The sequence below is a fragment of the Amphibalanus amphitrite genome, unplaced genomic scaffold (genome assembly GCF_019059575.1).
Source record: "Amphibalanus amphitrite isolate SeventyFive unplaced genomic scaffold, NRLGWU_Aamphi_draft 000234F_arrow, whole genome shotgun sequence".
In the NCBI taxonomy this organism is placed as follows: Eukaryota; Metazoa; Arthropoda; class Thecostraca; order Balanomorpha; family Balanidae; genus Amphibalanus; species Amphibalanus amphitrite.
Genome location: NW_024881729.1, coordinates 457,200 through 479,828, shown reverse-complemented (window position 1 = coordinate 479,828; position 22,629 = coordinate 457,200). Strand labels below are relative to the sequence as shown.

Below are 22,629 nucleotides of genomic sequence, written 5' to 3'. Positions count from 1 at the left end.
CAGCCAGGAGGTCGGCGGTTTCGTTGCCGTCCAGCCCGGCATGGCCTGGCACCCACTGGAGCACCGTCTCGGTGCCGTTCTCGGTGAGGGTGCTCAGCACTCAGCAGCCTCCACACCTCGGCGGCCAGGGCCATGGTCTGGTTAGCTGGGCCGCGGCCAAGTAGTTGGAGCCCAGACCTTGAGTCGGTGAGGAGGCGGACCGACTTGGTCGATGCCAACTCCCCGTCCTCCAGGCCGGCCACAGCCGCGAACGCCTCGCGCATGGCGGTCAGTTCTGCTCTTAGGCTGGAGCAGACCGCCCCTGCAGGAGCGCGCACGGTCTCTTCTCTGTTGAGGTGGTGGAACTGGATCAGCGCCTGCGCCGCCCTGTTCCGTCCGCCGCGAGCCGAGCCGTCCGACCAGATAGTGACGTCCGGGTGCGGGAGCTCTGCAATGGCTCGCAGGGCAGCTTCCCTGCGGACTGCAGGCGGGTCCGACCGGCGGGTGGCCACGGGCAGGTCCACCCTGAAGGTGATGCCGCTGCGGTGGCCCAGCCATGGCGGGTCGCAGCTGTAGAACGCCGAACCTGTAACACAATAGAATTGCAATTGTAACAAAGACCTGCATGGTCAGCACACATCTGTCATCTGCAGTGACTGTCATCCCAAGTTGGTATGAATTGGCACAAAGTTGGGTCATGGTAGCACTAGCAGACGTAGCACAAGCTGTTGTGATATGCCATACCGTAGGACTAGGTCGTAGGTTGTAAATTTTAGGTTTAAGGCTGTAGGTTGTAGGTCAGGTTAGGTAAGGTTTGGTTAGAAAGACCCATTCTCGTGCATCGGGCAGCTTGTGCTACATCTACCTTACCAATACCCAATTTGGATTCCCAAAATTGATGGCAAACAGGCTTTTTGTATAACAAGTGTGGTTAATTGTTCTAATCCCCGCTGCAATGTGAGGGTAACTGCTTTTCTACAATCACAAAATTTGAATTCATATAGGTAGGTGTTTACATGTTCAGAAAATGATACAAAATATGACACGATTATAGCTGCAACTGGATAATGGATACCAACCTCAACTAAAAGTTTCTGCAGCCTTATAACCTAACAAATGACTAAATTGCCAAAATAAATCCCTTAGTACAATAGCTTGACTCTAAAAAATAACAGAAATTTTGCATGCAGACCCTCTGAAATGGAGGGGCTCTGGTATTAACTGGATAATTCGCCAGCTGACGCCGTATGGTGGCGCTAGTGGAGCAGCACCATATGACGTCAGCACAAAACACCGTGAGCAGCTATGAAATGGGAGCGAGCACCACGGAAATATCGAAAGGTGATGGACATGTACTGACTTTGGTCATTCGAGTACCACCAACACCATACAAAAACCATATAATATCATCAAGACTGATTCTGGAATCGATTTGTCCGGGTATTTAAAACACACAAAAAATGTTTGTTACCGAATTCTGAAACAGTATAAGGATATTCTTGTTCCTTACTTTTACCTTGTGGAGTACTTTTACTTGCTTTCTAGTGCGCCCATCACTATCTTGAAATCTGGATTGCAACGCTGTAGGAAAACTTTTTTTCATTTGTCATTTCTTCCACTTTTGAGCAGTGATAATTTATTTGGTTTTATACATTAAATAATGAAGACGGCTCCTAACTTTTTAGGGATCTGCAGTGGCCCAGAGAGCAAAATCAGATATTTTCTAAAAACTTGAGGCCACTATTTCCTTAAATGCTAGAAAATATACAAATATTGACATTAAAAGAATGATACGGGTATATAATTCTGCAGAAATATAAATTCAAAGTATTTAAATTATTCAAAAACCTTTTTAAAATCTTCCATAATGACTTCTTTCAATACAAGCTGGATGCAATTTCAATCAATAAAGCAGCACAAGGCAGTACATTGAGCTACGATGATCCATAACCAATCGGCACCTGCAATTTGATTGATCTTCGAGATGTACCCTGCCCCTGTTCCCTGACTTTCCCTTTTCGTTGTACCGGGTGAAGTGAATATTCTGTGAATATTCTTCTGACAGTCAGTTTTTAGTCCTACATTATGTTGTCAATCAGATTTAATTGGTTCAAAAACCGTCGTAGTCCGTCTCATTCGCAGTCTACATCTCCACATGCGCACCCATACATGCCCAAAATTTTCACTACGTATGTACTATGTACCCTGCAGCGTATCCTGATGAAAAATGTTTTGTTGAAATCATAGACACTTCCCAAGGTAGGCCATAGTCCATGGCCATATATTTAAGTCAAAACAGATAAAACAGATAAACACAATTCCAATCATCAAGTCAACCAGCATCGACAATCTGCACATAAGTTCTAAACCTATTGTAAGACTACTTTGTATTCAAACTTTGTATTGCAGAAGGGTGGAAGCTGCATGGAATTATGCGACAATTTTAGCGTGCATCCACGCTCGAAAGAGCAGGGTTAATTGTAACAATGTCAATACCATAACAATAACGTAATTGTAGGTGTTGTGATTCGGTTGTTTCTTGTCTGTGCTGGCCATTGCGCGGGCGGTCCAGCGGCGGAACTCGGCTTCGCCGCCGTGGCGCGCTGGCAGTTGCTTCTTCTTCTTCTTCTGCATCCCATCGCCAACCCGCTCAGGGGGGCGGCGGCGCAGGCGGGTCGAGCGGCGGCTCGGTCCGCCCAACATCCTCGATGAAGGTGACGACCTTCGTCGCCGGGCCGCCGAGGACGTCGACCAGGCGAGGGTCGGCACCCGAGCGGCGGCGGCGGGCCGCCTCATAGGCCGGACAATCGGTCAGTAGGTGCGCCGCGCTGTCGGGCTCCCCGCACGCGGGGCATTCGTCGTCGGCTTCCGGGCCAATCTTGTGGAGCGTGTCACGGGTCAGCGGTGATGTGCCGGTCCTCAGCTGGGACAGCGTCACCGACCCCAGCGCGCCAGGGAGTCGTGGCCAGGCGTGGGGTCCGGGTGCGGGTGGGCAGCGGTTGCCCTCTGTCGCGACAGCTCCCGGACATGGCGCGTGACGGCGGCTCGCGCACTCGACAGGTCGATCGGTGCGCTGTCTTGGTCGCCCGCCGTGGCCTCGCCAGCCAGGCGGTCGGCGGTTTCGTTGCCGTCCAGCCCGGCATGGCCTGGCACCCACTGGAGCACCGTCTCGGTGCCGTTCTCGGCGAGGGTGCTCAGCACTCAGCAGCCTCCACACCTCGGCGGCCAGGGCCATGGTCTGGTTAGCTGGGCCGCGGCCGAGTAGTTGGAGCCCAGACCTTGAGTCGGTGAGGAGGCGGACCGACTTGGTCGATGCCAACTCCCCGTCCTCCAGGCCGGCCACAGCCGCGAACGCCTCGCGCATGGCGGTCAGTTCTGCTCTTAGGCTGGAGCAGACCGCCCCTGCAGGAGCGCGCACGGTCTCTTCTCTGTTGAGGTGGTGGAACTGGATCAGCGCCTGCGCCGCCCTGTTCCGTCCGCCGCGAGCCGAGCCGTCCGACCAGATAGTGACGTCCGGGTGCGGGAGCTCTGCAATGGCTCGCAGGGCAGCTTCCCTGCGGACTGCAGGCGGGTCCGACCGGCGGGTGGCCACGGGCAGGTCCACCCTGAAGGTGATGCCGCCGCGGTGGCCCAGCCATGGCGGGTCGCAGCTGTAGAACGCCGAACCTGTAACACAATAGAATTGCAATTGTAACAAAGACCTGCATGGTCAGCACACATCTGCAGTGACTGTCATCCCAAGTTGGTATGAATTGGCACAAAGTTGGGTCATGGTAGCAGACGTAGCACAAGCTGTTGTGATATGCCATACCGTAGGACTAGGTCGTAGGTTGTAAATTTTAGGTTTAAGGCTGTAGGTTGTAGGTCAGGTTAGGTAAGGTTTGGTTAGAAAGACCCATTCTCGTGCATCGGGCAGCTTGTGCTACATCTACCTGACCAATACCCAATTTGGATTCCCAAAATTGATGGCAAACAGGCTTTTTGTATAACAAGTGTGGTTAATTGTTCTAATCCCCGCTGCAATGTGAGGGTAACTGCTTTTCTACAATCACAAAATTTGAATTCATATAGGTAGGTGTTTACATGTTCAGAAAATGATACAAAATATGACACAATTAATTATAGCTGCAACTGGATAGTGGATACCAACCTCAACTGAAAGTTTCTGCAGCCTTATAACCTAACAAATGACTAAATTGCCAAAATAAATCCCTTAGTACAATAGCTTGACTCTAAAATAACAGAAATTTTGCATGCAGACCCTGAAATGGAGGGTTTATGAAAAGTAACAAAAATAAACATTCACTAATATCAATTTTTTTTATGTTGTTATAAATTTCATATGTAGCATAAGCGCCAATACTGCCTTCATTTACAATGTTGCTACTGTTTTCCACTCACAAACGCTGCCCTCCGTGGACAGCAGCAGCAGCAGTGAAACGTCACCCGTGGTGTGACATCATCACCCATGACGTAATGGAAATCCAGTTGTTACCAAGGCCCAAATGGAGGGTTTATGAAAAGTAACAAAAATAAACATTCACCAATATCAATATGTTGTTATAAATTTCATATGTAGCATAAGCGCCAATACTGCCTTCATTTACAATGTTGCTACTGTTTTCCACTCACAAACGCTGCCCTCCGTGGACAGCAGCAGCAGCAGTGAAACGTCACCCGTGGTGTGACATCATCACCCATGACGTAATGGAAATCCAGTTGTTACCAAGGCCCATTCCAGTCATTGACGACCCGGACGCTGTACGCATTTCGCCTCGATCGGGAAGACGCTCTCGGCTTCAACAGCTTCCAGGGGTGTCCTCTTGTAGTAGAGTCAGCCAACTCAAAGAATGACTCAGGATCGAGGTCAACACCCCCATGAAAAAGTTGGTACGTCATAATCATGTCGCCGCGGCGCCTTCGATAATAGAGAGACGGGAGTTTCAGCGAGCGTAGTCGTTGGTCATATGGTAGGCTCCTCAGTGATGGGATCATCTTCGTTGCTCGTCTCTGGACACGCTCCACCTTTTGCTGGTCAGCGCGATTGAAGGGGCCCCATACGATGTTGCAGTACTCGAGGTGCGGTCGTACCAGGGTCTTATACAGAAGCGGTAGCGTGGTGGCGTCGATGCGTTCGAAGGACTTGTGAATCACCGCGAGCATCTGGGAGGCTCTGGATACCGCTGCAGCGGCTTGTTCACGAAACTTGAGGTCCTGATCGATTTGGACGCCTAGATCACGCTCAACTTCAACCTCAGCAAGCTGGTAGTCTCCAATGACATATGACTCATATGGAATGCGCTTTCCAACGTGGATAACCTTGCACTTTTGGGAGTTGAAACTGAGGCACCACTTGCTGGACCAGTCGACAGCCGTGGAGATGTCCGCCTGGAGCAGAGCCGCATCAGAGGGGTTCTGAACAGGACGGTAAATCTTCGTGTCGTCCGCGAACATCTGTATCCCGCCTTGCATAAGGCCTGGAAGATCGTTGACGAATAGGACGAACAGAAGGGGTCCCAGGACCGAGCCCTGAGGAACGCCGCTACTGACTGTGGCCCAGTCAGAAGATGAACCGTTCAGGACAACTCGTTGTTTTCTATAGCACAGGAAACTTGTTATCCATCTGAGCAGGTGTCCACCGATCCCATATGCCCTGAGTTTGTGGAGGAGTCTCTGGTGGGGCACAGTGTCGAATGCCTTAGAAAAGTCCAAATAGATAGCGTCCACTGTCTCGCCCCTCTCGATCGCCCTGCTCCAGTCCTCTAGAGTAGCTAGCAGCTGAGTTGCGCACGATCTTTTTGGACGGAAACCATGCTGAGCGTTGTGGAGCTGGCCAGTAGAGACCATATGGTTCATAATGAGGTCCCGAATGATGGACTCCAGTATTTTGCATGGAACAGCAGTCAAACTGACGGGCCTGTAATTTGTCGGCAGCTGTTTGTTCCCCTTCTTGTATATCGGGACAACTTCGCCCAGCTTCCATTCGGATGGAACCTCACCTGACGCTAAGGACATGTTGAACAGCCGTGCCAGAGAAGGGGCAATAGACTCGGCAGTCTCAGAGAGGATTCGTGGGTGGATGCCGTCGGGGCCCGGGGAGCTGGCGGGCTTGAGACCCTGAAGCTTGTTGATGACTGCCTCTGGGGTGATACTTACAGGCTCGAGTTCGGGACCAGAGTACCTCGCATGGAATGGAGGCATAGTGGAGTCTTCGACAGAGAAAACGCTGGAAAAGTACTGGTTAAGAACATTTACAGTCTACAATTATTACAGTCTACTATTATTTAAATTAATTATTTACAGTCTACAGGTACCATTGAGGTTTTTAAGGTGCCCTGAGTAGCCTATTTTAAGCATATTCATTGTCACACAAGGGTGTCATCAAGATTAGGATCCTGAGTCCCTAGACAGAGATTACCTATTAGGGCTTGGTGATTGAAACTTGAACTTGAATGTGCGATTCATCCCAATTCAAATTCCCAATTAGCAATTGGGAATAGACATTTTCTGCTATCATTTGACATTTTCAACATGTTCTAGTGCCTCCCCAGTTTTTCATAATGGTCCCATGCTGATGCTGATGTGTGTATGTTTCCAGAATCTCGAACTGTGGACATCATGAGCGTCTCCACAGAACAAGAAAGCACTGACTCAGAATGTCTGGTCCTAGGCAGTGAGGATGGTCATATTATTCAGGTAGGGAAAACAAACAGATAAAATGTAACCATAACAATAAAATTATTAAGCAGAACATTTCAGGCAGTATAATTACCTACTATGGATGTCAAACCCCTTGAGACCCCACTTTTTTGCGATAATTTTTAAATGCGTCAACTCTCGTTGACAATATTCTGGCAATGTGTGTTTCAGAACCTGTCGAAACTTTTATTACTAAGGTATTTTGACGCCAAACGATTATTAAAGGTACTTCTCATTCACTCGTAATGTTAAATTTCACGGAACGAATCTGCTGTTTGGGTAGAGGCTACGCGCTCATGGGGCGGAGCCATGTAATGACGTCAGCGCTAAGCTCCGCCCTACCCCTCCGGCGCTCCTTGCCCGGCGACCGGTCACTCGCGTCTCTCGCTCCATTCAGGCTTGATGGTGGGCGGTAGCTGGTAGCGGTAGCGGGCGCTGGTAGATGGCATTTAGAGCAGATGGCGCTGGTGGCGGGGCTCGAGTGTGGCCGAGCGCAAGCCTCTGCCCGGGCCTGAATTGACCTTAACATTACGAGTGAATGAGAAGTACCTTCCATAATCGTTTGGCGTCAAAATACCTTAGTAACAAAAGTTTCGGCAGGTTCTGAAACATACATTGCCAGAATATTGTCAACGAAAGTTGACGCATTTAAAAATTATCGCAAAAAAGTGGGGTCTCAAGGGGTTTGACGTTCATAGTAGTTAATCTTCTTTTGTGATTATTTTACCAATGAGGAAACATGTTGATGTTGATTATTTAAGTATCTACCTGCAATCATGTGCATGTGTTGTATTGAATATCAACTGTTGTTAAGAAGAATTTGCTTGATTAAAAAAAGAAAAAAATAACGTTGTGACTGACATTTTTGGTAAATGAGCTTTCTAACATCATCTTCATGTCTTTTCATTTTTAGGTGCCAGGTTCAATCAACAAGCATCTGCGCCCCTACCAGCGGGAGGGGGTTCAGTTTCTGTACAGCAGGTACAGAGACAATGCTGGTGCCATTCTGGCTGATGACATGGGCCTTGGGAAGACCATTCAGTCCATTGCATTCATAGCAGCCATCCTGCACAAATCAGGTTTGTTGGACAATCCCAATGAACTCTGATATGATGTGTTGATAGATGGTAGGCAGTAGGCACTTGATTCAAAACTAGAAAACCATGTAAAAACCCTGACATTTTTTATTTAAAACTTCAAGCTCAATTCATAGTCAACTCAAATATGCATATCGTTTTTCCTTCCCACAGATATGAGTGTATACTGTATAAGGTGTTTTGATGCCTTAGATGCTTGGATAACACACCCAATTATATTTTTGATACCCATGTTTCATGCAAAATGAAGCCCATGACTCATGACTTTGATTTTGTCCCTGCTGTCTCCCCCAGACCGCTCGGACGGCCGGAGCACGCCGCCGTTCCTCCGCAGTCTGGAGACGCTCGATGTGGCCCCGCCACTGCTGCCTCCCCGTCCACCTCCCGTCCTCGTCATATGTCCCGCCGCTGTACTGTACAACTGGCTGTCGGAGCTCAACACATGGGGGACGTTCGATGTCGGTCTGTTTGTCAGGGACCGGAGGTGAGCGAGCGGGACTAACCGGAGCTTGGAACAAACGTGGTTGCTCACTCGTCCGTTCGTTTGTTGCTTGTTCATTCGTTCGATCGTTTGTTTCCGTTTTATTTTTTTTTCACCGTCATTCGCTCGTTTTTCGTTCCTTTATGCGTTTTAATTTGATAATTATCCTTTGTCGTATGAATGTCGTATTATAAATTCGTACGTTTGCGGATTCGCTCTTTCATTCAAATGCTCATTCATTCATTCATTCACTCATTCATTCACTCATTCATTCTTGCATTCTTTCATTCATTCATTCATTCATTCATTCATTCATTCATTCATTCATTCATTTATTCATTTATTCATTCATTCATTCATTCATTCATTCATTCATTCATTTTTGCATTCTTTCTGTCATTCATTCATTCATTCATTCATTCATTCATTCATTCATTCATTCATTCATTCATTCATTCATTCATTCAACCAATCAATCCTGTTTCAGAAAACGAATTGCTTTGATTTACCAGTCGGAGGTGCCGATTCGCCTCCTTTGTTGCTGCCATGAAGGCTCTGACGCTTTCTCAAATTGTCCCCAAGGCCCGAAGTGCTGAGGGCGTCTCGGAACCGGACCCTGGACGTAGTTCTCAGCTCGTTTGAGGCCGCCCGGGACCACGTGACCGCGCTGAACGGCCCCGATTGGTCGGCCGTCATCGTGGACGAGGCGCACCGGCTGAAATCAGTGACGTCATTGGTGACACAGGCGCTGGGCGGCCTGGACTGCCGGCGACGCATCGGCCTCTCCGGGACGGTGGTGCAGGTGCGTGCGGGACGGGATTCTGACGTCGGTTGTGTTGCGCGCAAGCAGAAAATGTACGAGGGAGCTTTGTTTTAGTGTGTTAAGCATTGTTATTGCGTTATCTTTTACAACTTTCTCAGTACTGAGAAGCTATGTAAATGACTCCAAATTTAAACTGCTGGATGAATGACGACATGTCTGCTCTTTCAGAACGATTTGCGCGAGTTCTGGTGTCTGTTGGACTGGGCCAACCCCGGGTGTCTCGGCACCTGTGAGCAGTTCGTCAACGACTTTGTTAGGTGAGGCAACAACGTGGCCGTCTCATCGCTATTTGCTGCACCATTTCTTTGGCTAGCCCTCTCAGTTTTTGTTTAGTTCTGGTCGAACATGGAAACCTTGTTCATTGTTGGTGTTTGATATTATTTCGGCGTCTTGTTATTTACACTTGTGTTTTAGCCTAGCCAAGCTGTGCGTCAGTTAATCACGACGAAGTGGACCGATTATTCCGGTATTTTATCTAGCAGCATACTGGTGTAATTGCTCTTCTCTACAGGAATCCATGCGTCCGTCCCTACAGCTGCAATAGTGAGCTGACCTTCCCTCCCGTACCCAGGCCCATAGAGCGCGGTCGCCGGCGCGGCGCCGTGAAGCGGGACGTGGCCGAGTCCTGGCGGTGCCGGGAGCTGCTGGCCACAATGCGGCAGCGCTGGGTGCTGCGGCGAACCAAGGCGCTCATTGCCGACCAACTGCCCAACAAGACCGATCAGGTACGTCAGTGTGGGGCGTAGCGACATGTACCTACCTGGCTTGGAGAGGGAGGGACGGAGAGGCGAGAGGACTGGGATTTTTTTTCCAGAAATGCACTATGACCCCAAAGAGTGTTTTCTGTTCCCAGATAGTTCGTGTCTTGCTCCATCCCAAAATTAGGCACCGTACCTAAACGCCCCCAGGCCCCAGCTAATAACATAGTGTGCCTCCAATTTATAAAAGTTTACCGGTGCCCTCAGATACGGCGGCGTGTTCTGTGGTGTGCCATATATTATGTCTTTAGATGAGCTGTCCTGTGTTCCCTCAGATAGTGTACTGTCCGCCGTCTTCGCTGCAGCGACAAGTCTACAGCGCCGTCCCCCTGTCTGCAGCTGATGTACTGTTGTGTCTGAACATTGTGTCCTGTCTGTCCTCAGATAGTGTACTGCCCGCCGTCGCCGCTGCAGCGTCAGGTGTACAGCGCCGTCCCCCTGTCTGTAGTACTGTTGTGTCTGAATGTTGTGTCCTCTGTCCTCAGATAGTGTACTGCCCGCCGTCGCCGCTGCAGCGTCAGGTGTACAGCGCCGTCCTGGACCGGCCCGATGTGCGTCTGCTGGTCCGCCGCTCCCGGCCCTGTGACTGCGGCAGCGGAAGGAGGGCGGCGCGCTGCTGCCTCAAGGTAAGGTGGCTGGCGTGAGACAGTCTACTTATCACTGGTATCTATTTCGCACACTTAAACTGTGCGGTTTGATGATGATAATATAGGGAAGTGCTTAGGTCTTATCTCGCTCTGTGAGTGCTTTATATGTCATGTTGCTCGGTACTGGAAAACGTTGTTACATTTTTACTGTTGCCATGCGGAAGGCATGTGTGTAACGCATGTAGTTACTATTGTCAATTGATAAAATGCTATTCTCCTTAGTTATGCGTTGTCGTGTTATTTCAGCACGAGTCCGGCCCGGCGGCCGGAGTAGCGCTCTCCTACATGAGCCTGCTGATGAAGGTTAGCAACCACCCGTGTCTGCTGCTGCCCAGCGGGAGCGCCTCCGCTCAGCAGAACAGGATGGCACGGCAGGTAAGACGGGGAACGGGACAGTAGTAGTCAACCACTAACCACCCGTGTCTGCTGCTGCCCAGCGGGAGCGCCTCCGCTCAGCAGAACAGGATGGCTCGTCAGGTAAGGATATTCGGAGACATATTTGTGTGTCTATTGGGGCGCCTCCGTAAAACAGAACAAGGTGGCACGACAGGTGGGAAAAGTTAGGGACGATTTTTGAGTTAATTGCATCTGTCTGCATCAAATTAGTTGGACGGCTCGGAAGAGGGATGCCGGGGCACGCTAGGCTAGAAGCAGGAACTATATGTACTCTGAATTGTAGCATCTAATATTTTCTGTTTGTTGTTTATGTCTGAAATATGTCTTCTGTTAACGTTGCCCTACTGTCGGCTTGTTTCAGGTCTGCCAGTCAGTGTTTGACCAGTTTCCCGAACTGGCTCGCCTTAGTCGATCACAGGCGTATCGTGCGCTCTCCGATCCGAAATACTGCGGCAAAATGAAGGTAATGAAATGGAACATTAGGGTCGTCGGATATTTGGGAGTAAATGGTTGATGACGAGATCTTCTGTCTCGCTGATTATCCTTCTTATCAACCGACATGTACTCTGCTCATATATCCATGATTTGAGTGTTTGCCGAATGCTCAAAGGAGCATTCATTTTGCGATATTTTACATTGGCAATATGATAATGAAGACTGTGTGATCACACCCTGCTTTCATTTACAGGTGCTGACCACCTTAATTGAGCACTTCCGTCAGAAATCTCAGAAGGTGCTGATATTCTCGTATTCCACTAGAATGCTCAAGATAATACGAGCCTACGTATTAAATCAACAGTGAGTATTTCCTGGCTCTTCTTCCACTTTTTGAGTTTTTCGTCGCGCTATGGAACTGGTTGTTGGCTTATCCACTCCTGCGGCTTGTATAACTATTCTATTTTTTAGTTCTATAATACATTTGAGTCATGATGCATGAACGAAATGGCTACGAGGTGAGGCTAGCTGCAATTAGCAATTACCTAGCAATTACCTAGCTGCAAAGGCAAATAAGCAGAGCTCATTTATTGCAATTGATATGTCTCCTCAAAAGTTATCAGGACCTACCACTATTTTTCGGTTTCATCAGGTCACCATCACATTCTCCTGACTAATACTGTGCCCGGTTGACCTAACCCGCACCTCTCCAGGTTTGACCTGACCTACATTGACGGCGAGACGCCTGCCTCTGAGCGGCCGGCGCTGTGCGAGCAGTTCTGCCGCCGGCCGCAGTGGGCGGTGGCGCTAGTGTCGACCCGGGCTGGCGGTCAGGGGCTGAACATTGTTGGCGCCACGGCGGTGGTGGTGGTGGACCCCAGCTGGAACCCGGCGCACGACCTGCAGGCGCAGGACAGGTGAGAGGCTGGATAAGATGCATCACTCGCTTCACTTTTTATGGTAATCACGGAAAAGTCGCTGCTAGGTGACGCGTCCTGCCAGTTCCTTTTCATAGCCCTTCCATCCCTCGACCAGGTGTATTTATTTTTTATGTGCTGTTTACTTACAGGGCGTACCGACTGGGACAGACTAAGGATGTGAGTGTGTTTCGACTCGTCACGGCCGGTACGATCGAGGAGAACATCTACCTCAGACAGGTCAGTAGATAGTGGAGCTGGAACGATCATTCTGAGTATATTCAATGCATATTCATACTCTTCTACTTACCGATCACTTCATTTTATCTCCCGGGTTTATGTAGGGTTTTTCTTACAAAAAAGACATTGGTGCCACCCTTCGTTTTCATATTACGTCAAATGATCAGATCAAATTATGGTTGTATTTACCACTTACGTGTGAGGTCGTACGCCTACTGTTCTTCGCAGTTAAAGCCACCTATGCTCTTCACTGACTGTCCTTTCCCTCCCATCAATCCAACAGGTGTACAAGCAGCAGCTCTCCACCCTCGCCGTGGAGGGCGGCACCGGGCCGCGTCTGTTCTCCGCCTCCGCCGGCCGGCCGGGCCTGCAGGGGGAGCTGTTTGGGCTGCACAACCTGCTGCAGCTGCGGGTGGACGGCAGGCTGACCGAGGGGCTGCTGGACTCGCATAGGAGGATGGAGAGGCTCCTTACTGCCGCTGGTGAGGGACTGAGGGTGGGACTGGGGGAATGAGGAAGGGAGGGACAAACGGAAGGACTGCTGAAGTCACACAGGAGGGCTGGAGAGGCTCCTGACGGCTGGCTAGCGAGGGACTGATGGACAGAGGGATTGACTGATGAACATTAGGCCTGCTATGACGTAAGGGACTGCTGACCTACTGAGGCTTTGTGACTGGCTGATTGGGAGACTGATAGGTAGCTGACTGATTGGTCGATTGACGGACACCTGACGAAGGGACTGGTGGACTGGAAGACTGGAAGTCAGTTTCGTGATTATTCTCTCGTCATATTGCCATCTGGTTACGTTTCCCTCCATCGTATCACCACACTCACCAAAACCCTTTCCTTCCCCACCAGCCGGTCACGAGGTGAGCGGAGCTCTCCCCGAAGTCCGGGAGGGTGTGGCCGGCCTCACCGTGAGCGACTACACGGCGGTGGCGCCCGCTGGCGGCAGGGAGGCGCCATCACCGGAGGGCGCGGAGCTGCTGCCATCTGACGACGAGGTGGACCAAACTCCGCCCGGCGGCCATCGAGAGGCCGCCGTGGGCGGGGCAAAGGTCACGGCCTCCATCGACGTGGCGCTCAGTAAGTCAATTTTACAATTTCTCATTTGATTCTAGTTGATGTTTTGCTGATTGCCATTTATTGCTTCAGTTCGTATTTAGGAAAGAGATGTATCGCCTTCATTTTAAGAATTGCGCGCTAAAACAGTCCGTTTTAAAATGTCAGTTCATTACAACAGAGTGAGTTCAAGAATGAGACCAGTTCATTTCAGATCACGTGAGCTTAGTTAATAAGTGACACCTGACCTTCTCTCTGGGTTCTGACCGTCCCTTCCCTCTGCTCCAGGGGACTGCGGCGTGCGCCACGTGCACGGTAACGCCCCGCTCGTGGCCGCCAGCCGGTTAGAGGAGCACGTGGCGCGCCAGGCGACCCGTGCCGTGTATCAGCTGCACGCGGGCACCCAGGAGCCGGCCGAGAGGTGCGCCCCGCTGCCGCCCCAGGTGAGAGAAATGTGCGGCGTGCGTGTTTCAGGCAGAGGAAAGGATGGAATAGGTGGAGGGCAGCATTTCCATTGATGTGACGGGTCAGTCAAGTATTTTCACCAAAAACTTAAGCTTATCTCATGAGTTAGGCATTGCTGGTTGTGGATAATATAATGACGGATGATCATGAATATCGACTAAATGGCTAGGCATTCTCTCTGGACTCCATTTACACGGTTTTGTCTCCGTTTGTTTTCAGCGGGGCGGGAGCGGTCGCGGGGCCCAGCGGGCGCCCCGGCGGCCCCCGCTGGTACCTCCCGGTGGCCTGCCCCGTCCTTCCGACCTGACCCCGGGGTCCGGCCCGGCAGTCCGGCCGACTGGGGGCCGTAGCGGCCGCCGGCTGCCCTCCGTCCTTACTGGAGAGGCCAGCCCAGTACCGCGGGGTAGCGACGGGTCACCGGCCGGATCAGGTAGGACTAGGGGTGGTCGGCGGAGACAGGAGTCTAGCCGGAGGAGACAGGATTCGGGAAGGAGGAGAGAAGAGTCGGGAGGGAGACAGGGCTCAAGCTGTCGGAGGCAGGGGTCAGGCCAGCGAAGGACTCGTCGGCATCGACCCACAGTGGTGGATCAGGCTACTAGTACGGACTGGGAGGAGGCAGGAGGACTGACAGGGACGGTGGCAGGGGATCGGAGTGGCGAGGATGCTGCTGCGCCGGCGGCAGAAGACCTGGGTGGTCGAACACCTCCGACCATGGCGGCTGCCGACAGCGATGACTCGGTCGTCCTGGCCACACCGCCGCGACTGGCCACCCCGCCCCCGGTGGTGGAGGTAGAAGAGAGCGCCGAACACCCTGTACCCCCTCCGACCTCGGAGAGCGGCCCACGCTCACCAGAGACCGGGGTCTCCTCGAGCGGACCCAGTACCCCCAAACGGCCCCGGATCACCGCTGCCTCAGGCGGCGGCACGGCCATGGACGCGTTCTTAAACCGGCTGCTGGAGTCTCCCGTGCGCCGCCCGCCGCCCAGCCGCCGCCCCCGTCCCCGCCCCCGCCCTATAGCCTCCGTCGTCACTGAGGACAGACATGAGGGTGATGTGATCAGCCGCTGGGTCCGCGACGGGAAGGTGTCCATCGTCAAATGATTAGTCGAGGCGTGGGGCGATGTCCCTGGTGAGAGTACAACTACACTTACAAATACGCCAAGTACTACACTCTTCTGTGTGATGTATAGAGTGGATGTGGGGTGCGGTTGCGTTGTTCTGTTTGAAGGGATGTCAGCATGTGATGCTGAGTGTTTGTGAACGGTACAGTTACATGCTATCTGTGATATATTATATATGCATGCTTTGTTTTCTAAATTGTACAGTAGCTGTTTTCGCGTGGTGTTAGTTCAACATTTGTGCTCTGTCGAATAGAGCTTCAATCGCGCTTTTCAGCATATTTGTGCTATAGCACCATTCGCGTATGTTGTGCTGTGCTTGCTTGGTCTTGAATTCGTTATTCGCTATTTGAATTCGTCATTTGTGCGCAAAAAGGTAGCATTTTGGGCGAAATTGTTTCAAACAATCCAATGACGCAAAGTATATAGCGGCTGAATTCGTATGGCAATCTGTGACTTGATACAGGCCGTATGTATTCTGTGATATGTTAACCAGCTTTATTAACCAAATTTTGATGACATGGTCTCACGTGCGCGGTTTATTTGTGTTGTGCTTTTGTGACCTGCATGTACTGAAATGTGATCTTCCTTATGATGAATGTGATCGTCCTCTTATGATGCCCCTTCCTCACCGAGGCGGGCACTTAAATCCTACAAAATCCGAGACATGTGACCATTGCTTTGTCTCTCGACGGAAGAAACGTGCCTTCCGCTTCATTTCAAAGTTATCGCACAAAATGTGGTAGCTTGTTTGTAATATACCACATGCTCCACCGGCATAGTACCTGTTTCCCGATGGAATCCTACAGGGTGTTTCACAATGCATAAATGTTACTTTTGAATAGCTTAAATGAAGATCTTACTTGTTCGTGAGCGCGTAAATTTTATATGCATTTTGCTGCAAATTTGTTGCGGTTTTTAGTCCTTATATTTTTTTTTACAAACCGTCAACGGTTCCATCTGTATGGATGTGCAATGCCAACACCGTCAAAACGGGTCAATTCGCCGTGTACAGATGATGAGGCGGTATGGGTGGTCATGTATTACGGCGCTTTGCGGAGTCTGACCGCAGTGCGACGGAGTTTCGGTAGCCATTTTAAAAGGAGGAAGAATATTCCGTTAAAAATGTCTTTCAAACGGGTGGTAGAAAGGTTCCAGAAGACTGGAAACATGAGACCAGCCCCGCCTCCTGGCCGGACGGCGATCCCAGAAAATCTGGTTGAAAAAGTCAGACGGAAGGGTGGCATAGTGGAGAACCCGTGAAGGGTGCTGAACTGAAGGTTATATGTTCATCAGTTACTGTACTGCTGTCTCATGTGGTAATACTCATGGGCCATATGTAATACATGTCACTGAAACATCGTCGTTTGAAAAGCAACATTCATTGTGAAGGACCCTGAAGCTTAACAGCGAATTGACCCGTTCTGATGGCGTGGACATTGCACGTACATAAAGAATGCAGTTGATGATTCGTCATAGTTTTTGCAAGAATAAAAAACCCGAAGGAATTTGCAACAAAATGAATATAGAATTTATGGGCATACGAATAGTTGAGGTCATTTCAAAAGCTTATCAAAAGTAACGTTTATTGTGAAACACCCTGTAGAAAGAAAATGGTATTCGGTGGACCTGAAACACCGTTGTCCATGACACATATTTATTAGGTACTATTACAGGCTAGATATAAAAGATATTGTAATCGTGGGAGAATCGTTCGACACATGCGTACATCTGGTTTACGCAGTCCAAACAAACCATAACAAAATGAGCACAGATTGCCGGCAGAACGGAGATGGAAAGTTCAATCAGGCCCCAATGACACGCAAAACAGTCGACCTGAAAGAATGCGGAACACAACGAAAACAGTGTTCATATGGCACGCGACTTTTGATGACACCTAAGTTCGTGTTGGCGCGGCGGCGCCAGGTAAGGTCGGTTCGTTCGGCACACAGTCACTGAGCAAATCGGTCAGTCAGGAACGTCCAGTGGAGACACAGAGGCGGAGACAGAGACAGAGGCAGAGCGAGAGACAGAACAGCTCACATAACACGCCACTGAACAACCAAACGGCCAACACGAACACAACGAGATACAGCGATCGATCACGCGGCTCCCTCCTCCGTGCTCCCTCACTCCTAGTCGGGTGGCTCGGCACTGGAGGCACTTGCGCTAACGGGTGTCTGTCGACAGCGGCGGCCCGCGGCTCGACGGGCGACCGAAGGCCCTCCGCCACCGGCCAATGCTACCGACCGCCGCACATACTATGACTTATTCACATCGTGTGTACACCCACACATACACACGCACACGCACACGGTTGGCCCACAGAAGGAAGGCGTCAGTCATCATCCATGTAACACTCACAGATAGTCAATACAAGTAAAACGTATCACAATGGCCATCTGGCCGGTAAAATATCTTCAATCACAAAGTAAAGCTTGACGCGGCGCTCGCCGAGTCGACAGCAGCGCCGCGGCGGCGCGCAGCGCAACCACACTGTCGTCCTGACGTCCATAGGTGGCAGCACCGCGGCGGCCCCACTCGCTGTACAGTCCGCGGGTATTCACAGCTCGGCTAGGGCGCGGCGGCCGATCAGCCGGGCCCCGGCCGCAGCAGCAGCAGCCCAGCTATGCTCACGGCCACAGAGACACACATCAAGTCCGCGCGGCGCACCGCGCCCGTCGCTGGCGTCGACGCCGACGACGTCAGACCCTCGTTCTTGGCCACGTCGTTCGGGTGCTTCTTTTTGCCGTATTCGTCTGAAAACAGGCGCAGTGTGTGTGTCAGTCACAAGTTTAGAGCTTCCCAGAGCATGAGTTCCAAATTCTGACAAAGCGAGCTGCACACATCGCCTCAAAACATTGTCACACTAACACATGGGTCGTTGATTCAGTGGGTGCAGCCACTGTCATCCTACGTAACAATAATTATGGACAAGAATGAGCTCATGTACGAGGCGATTACACATACAAATTCAGATTTATCGCCCTATCAGAAGTCTGAACTCTGCAGAGCCCAGATATCCAGGCTTGTCACGGTAAGACCCATTCTGAAAACCGGCCTGTTAAGCCGACCCTGACATCTCTCTGAACGCAACAGAGAAGGTGACACCAGTCGCCGTAGCTCCTTCATCCCTCACTCTTTCCAGGATCACACACATTCGCAGGGACCCAGGGCGTGGTGCCCTCTCCCTCCGTCCCTCCCTCTCCTCTCGGCTCTCCACATACCTTGTTTCTCTGTGGTGGCCTTTACGTTGATGGTCGGCACATTGTAGCCCCCCTTGTACGAGTGCCGTGGCGTGGGCCGGGCCGTGCTGCGCGGTGAGGACGCGCGCGGCGGCAGCCACGCCGGCGGCGGCAGCGTCGTCTCCGACACAGCCTCGTCGGCGGGTAACGGCGGCGGCGCCGGCGCCGGCGTCTGGAGACCCGGGCCCGGCAGCAGCGCTGAGGGAGGGAGGAGGGACCGTCAGACACGCTGCTGAGACGTGCGAGGAATACGGCCGAGATGCCAAGAATAAGGAAGCAACTGGACTGTGATAACGTTATCCAAACTAACAAGATTCCTGCTCTTTATCGGAAGCAAGGCACATAACAAGCCAAAAAGCGTAGGTTTTTAGAGTCCGATGGGTAATGAATGAACACTTGGAAGTCCTCAGCTCAAACAAAGAAGCCAGCTACGGAATACCATCCTACACACCATCTTATTCAGGTCACGTCTCGTCATCCCATCGTGGTATGATCAACACACGTCACTCAGCCATCCTCCCCATGGATTCCCAGAAGCCCCGATCACACGACACACAGACAGACACACACACACAGACAGCCGACAGCCCTCTGTCTCATGAGTGAGCAGTCCACGCCAGAATCTGCATCATCCAGCCGACTCCGTGAGCACCATGCACGCGTGGCCAGCCAAATCCGATACGCGGCAAACCGTATCCCGATGTTTGCGTCTCTGCAAACCGCGCCGTCGTATATTGAATATCATGAATATCAAAATGTGCAAATGCTGGTGTGTCTGGCCGACCGCATCCTGCTGCTAACAATGCGCGCCGTGTTTGATGTATAGCTGAGGCGGACCGTGAGGGGTGATGATACCAGCAGTGTGTCATCAATAACATGCCACCGGGGTGCCAGTCATGTCACTGGGTGGAGGGGGCGCGCCGACCGGCGGTCATGGGACGACAACCTCGGCGGTGGCTGAGATTGGTCACACATCTACCGTCTGTCGACTCTACGTGGCATTCGTGCAGGTTATAGATAAAAGATTTGGTCTTTGTGCACTATTTTACCACAAGCTGTTGCCTAAAGCTATGTCGTACCCTGACCTGGGATCACCAGACGCCATATTACATATAGTGCAAGTCAGCAACCAAAACTGTGGTCTGCGAGCCAGTGCGAGACGGTGAGGAGTTGAGCCCGGTGGGACATTCTGGCCCGCCCAAACACGCCCCAAGTCGGGAATACCGCGCGGCGCCAACTGCAGGCGAGCGGCGCCGATCGTGCCGTCAGCGGTCACCGTTTACACCAGTCGTGTCGGTTCGACACATCACCGGCCGCCCTCCGTCCCTGAGGAACACCCCTTACGGGTGTTTGCCCCGACGAGATATAACAGGATGCCATCAGTCACCTGGGACCAAGGCTGAAGCTGCAGGATCATTACACCGTTACGCTTAGGCTCCTACGTCAATTCAAATTCCCTAGCCTAGCTTTAAATGCCGCCTGGGGCGAGCGCCCCTTGCCAAGCTGTTCCAAGCTCTGATGTTCAACCTCACCTGGGCCGCCGTGGTCGGGGATGCGGTTCTGACTTGTCTCGTTACAGCACACCTTGAAGACCACCTTCATGTTGTGCGTCGAACACCGGCCGCCGATCCGACGCAGCATGTCGCCCCGAGCAGAGGTGGCTGGCGAGAGAACGATGACGTCAGAAAATGTGCGTCATACACGGTCAGCGAGGAGAGGGGTAAGCAGAGTGGGGGAATGACATGAGGTTCATGGCTTGGAATCTGGATAGTGGATATGCATTTAACTCGGAGTATCACGAAGGCACAGAAGCTCGGGATAGAGTCGGGAAAAGAATCAACCTGGACCGACGGGAGATACACGAGTTGTTAATAGGTATTAGCAATAAGACGATGACCTGGGCCTACAGGATAAGAGCGGTCAATAGCTGAATAAAGTAACAATAAGCTCCGGGCAGTCAGGAAGACTCGGGATTCTTTCTCAAATCTCGACAAGAAGCAGCCCAGTCCGCGGTGCCAACAGCTATCACCAGGCACACAATTCCGATCAGAATGGAGTCATGCGGAAATCAACTACCCGGGCGCCCAATTCAGCCCCCATGCACGCTCACATTCACTCAAAATGCAGCTCGCACGCAAAAGCCGCGCTAGCATACACCAAAGTACACTCTGGGGCTCTTTGTCAGTGCCCCGGCTGAGCTCGGCACGGCTGTTGGTCTGCGCTGCCAGAGCCGCTGCTGCCGCTCGCAGTCATGGCCATACCGCGTCGGCTAATGCGAGCCAGGCTAATACACCCGGTCCGGACCGGCCGGCCGCGGTCCGGTAAGATGCACGGCGTCCACGCCAGATCAGATCACGGCCGAGAGGCAACAGGCGACATAAGTCCCCAGATGGCGGAGGCCAGCCGACCGGACAGGGACACATGGGACAGGGTGGGACGGAGCGGATCCCATGGGACAGGGAAGAGCGGTATACAAAGTTGGGCGGAACGGGGCGGGATGGGACGGGGAGCAGACCGGATAGAATAAGAATAACAGAATAGGGCGGCGCGAGTGGAAACGGAACCGGCAATAAAACAAAGGAACGGGAGAAAACTAAATAAAATAGAACGGAATAGGCATAAATGAAACACGGAGAAAGGACGACGGGGTAGGGACCGAATAGGACGGGATATGAGTGATGGCGCCCGGTCAGTCTCAACTAGCACCACTCCGGCTGCAGGATCAAGCCAAGCGAGGCCGGTTCAGGATTTCCAGGATGTACGGACATCATATGTGAGGGTATGTCCCAGAGGATTATACCGGGTTTGGATTACAGGCTTCGCAGGAATGCTCATTTAGAAACAGGAACATAGCTGCGACGGATTTGTTCAAGAGTTAGAGCTGGGCGCTAATGCGTCAACATGCCAAAGCTACAGGGCTCGTTTCAGTCCATAGTTACCATTCTTCCCGATGAAGCGAGCTTGAAAAGAGAATAGTAGTGCTTTTAGTTGGATCGCTTTTGATATAATCAGATACCTATCATCAATTAGCATAAGCCCCATGATGATTGTAATCCGACAGCCACGAGTTGCCGAAATATCGTGTGTGTCCTGTCACGGCCTAATCTCATCGAGCCGTCGTCTGAATCAAACAGGTTTCGGTAAAAGCAACAAAACAGCTGCCTGTCTGCGCGGTGGAAGATATTGCTCAGTTTATGAGGCCCACTTACAGATGAAGAAGTAGTCCTGGCCGGGCCGGAACTCCAGCCCTCCCGGCTGAGGTGTGAATGACCGGAAGGTGATGGTGAAGAACATCAGCTTGTACGGCTTGTCGCAGACGGCGATGATGCGCGGGTTCGGGTTGGTGATCCGACATGTGTCGTACTCCTCTTTGGACACCTGGAAACAGACGCGACGGTTAGGTCACAGGTCAGAGGTCAGCCGTCAAAGCTAACATGTCAAAGGTCACAGGTCATTGTTGGGAAAAATGCCCTCGAGGCAGACTACTAGATCAGCATTTTGGGCCTACAAGTGCGCAAATGATGTAAATGTGCATGTGATGCAAACGGACAGTGGGACGACACTTCGGCAGAGTTCACAGGGAACGTTTCGGCTGGTCACCGGATAACCTCGACCACCGGCATTTAGAGCGCCACAGAGGGTCCTAGGTGATGGTCGGCTGGGACCAATGGGACCGCAGCCATCACTGCGCGACCGCCGAAGGAGGGGTTATCGGTAGGCGACCGCACCACGGACAGTAAACGGTGGGATGATGAGCTCAGAGGTCAACAGCGCAGAGACTCCTTCAGCACCGTGTCAAATCCTTAACCCACGGACCAATGGAGTTGCAATGGATCCGAATTCACTAGCAGTGGCCGTCTTTATCGGGTACTCACAAGGAGACACATATTTAGTAACATCCTTTGTCACCACCGTTTTCAAACCAGTCTACCAGCTCCACCCGAGCCCTGACGTTCCGGCGCCATCGAGTTTGATCGGCTTATCCCACCGGTCCTGAGTCCCGAGTCCTGACAGGTCCGCAGTCCCCGCTCCTGACAGGAGCGTCTGAGCTGCGTCCTCTGAGCCACCGGGGCCGCGAGTTCGCTGTGAGCTGACGACGGACACTGAATAGGGAGCCGGCGGACCGTCGCCTACAGTTGGGCACCACAGAGAGGAGCAGACTCCGCCGCCGACGACAGGGTCGCGGGACGACAAAGCGCGGCGCACCCTCCACCTGAATGGGCGGCGTCCCTGGCGGCGACAGTCAGCCGTCTGAACGGATTAACCT

General features: G+C 51.8%; 2 protein-coding genes across 2 annotated transcripts in view; one reads left to right on the top strand and one right to left on the bottom strand.

Annotated features, from left to right (window-relative positions):
• The first annotated feature begins 6,580 nt into the window (after positions 1-6,580).
• LOC122385899 (DNA excision repair protein ERCC-6-like 2) lies at positions 6,581-15,100 on the top strand. The gene is made up of 17 exons (XM_043374526.1): positions 6,581-6,675; positions 7,592-7,757; positions 8,070-8,259; positions 8,839-9,058; positions 9,248-9,336; positions 9,651-9,804; positions 10,323-10,463; positions 10,731-10,859; positions 11,242-11,343; positions 11,569-11,678; positions 12,029-12,232; positions 12,385-12,472; positions 12,756-12,954; positions 13,331-13,558; positions 13,823-13,977; positions 14,219-14,429; positions 15,018-15,100. The coding sequence occupies exons 1-17, from the start codon at positions 6,598-6,600 to the stop codon at positions 15,098-15,100; spliced, it is 2,547 nt and encodes an 848-aa protein (XP_043230461.1). The 5' UTR covers positions 6,581-6,597.
• Positions 15,101-16,757: 1,657 nt separating this feature from the next.
• LOC122385894 (ephrin-A4-like) overlaps positions 16,758-22,629 on the bottom strand; it is a 45,336-nt gene continuing 39,464 nt past the window's right edge. The window contains exons 3-6 of the mRNA XM_043374521.1: positions 21,572-21,740; positions 19,895-20,023; positions 18,345-18,560; positions 16,758-17,876 (exon numbers count right to left, since the gene is read on the bottom strand). Coding sequence (XP_043230456.1) covers positions 17,710-17,876; positions 18,345-18,560; positions 19,895-20,023; positions 21,572-21,740 — 681 coding nt within the window. The 3' untranslated portion in view covers positions 16,758-17,709. The remainder of the gene's footprint in view (positions 17,877-18,344; positions 18,561-19,894; positions 20,024-21,571; positions 21,741-22,629) is intronic.

What these genes read in the sequence shown, in the direction of transcription:
- LOC122385899 (XM_043374526.1), top strand. Translation starts at nt 6,598, where the DNA reads ATGAGCGTCTCCACAGAACAAGAAAGCACTGACTCAGAATGTCTGGTC. An exon ending in AGAACAGGATGGCACGGCAG is followed by an intron (nt 10,860 to 11,241) that starts GTAAGACGGGGA and finishes GGCTTGTTTCAG; the next exon opens with GTCTGCCAGTCAGTGTTTGA. An exon ending in GACCTGCAGGCGCAGGACAG is followed by an intron (nt 12,233 to 12,384) that starts GTGAGAGGCTGG and finishes GTTTACTTACAG; the next exon opens with GGCGTACCGACTGGGACAGA.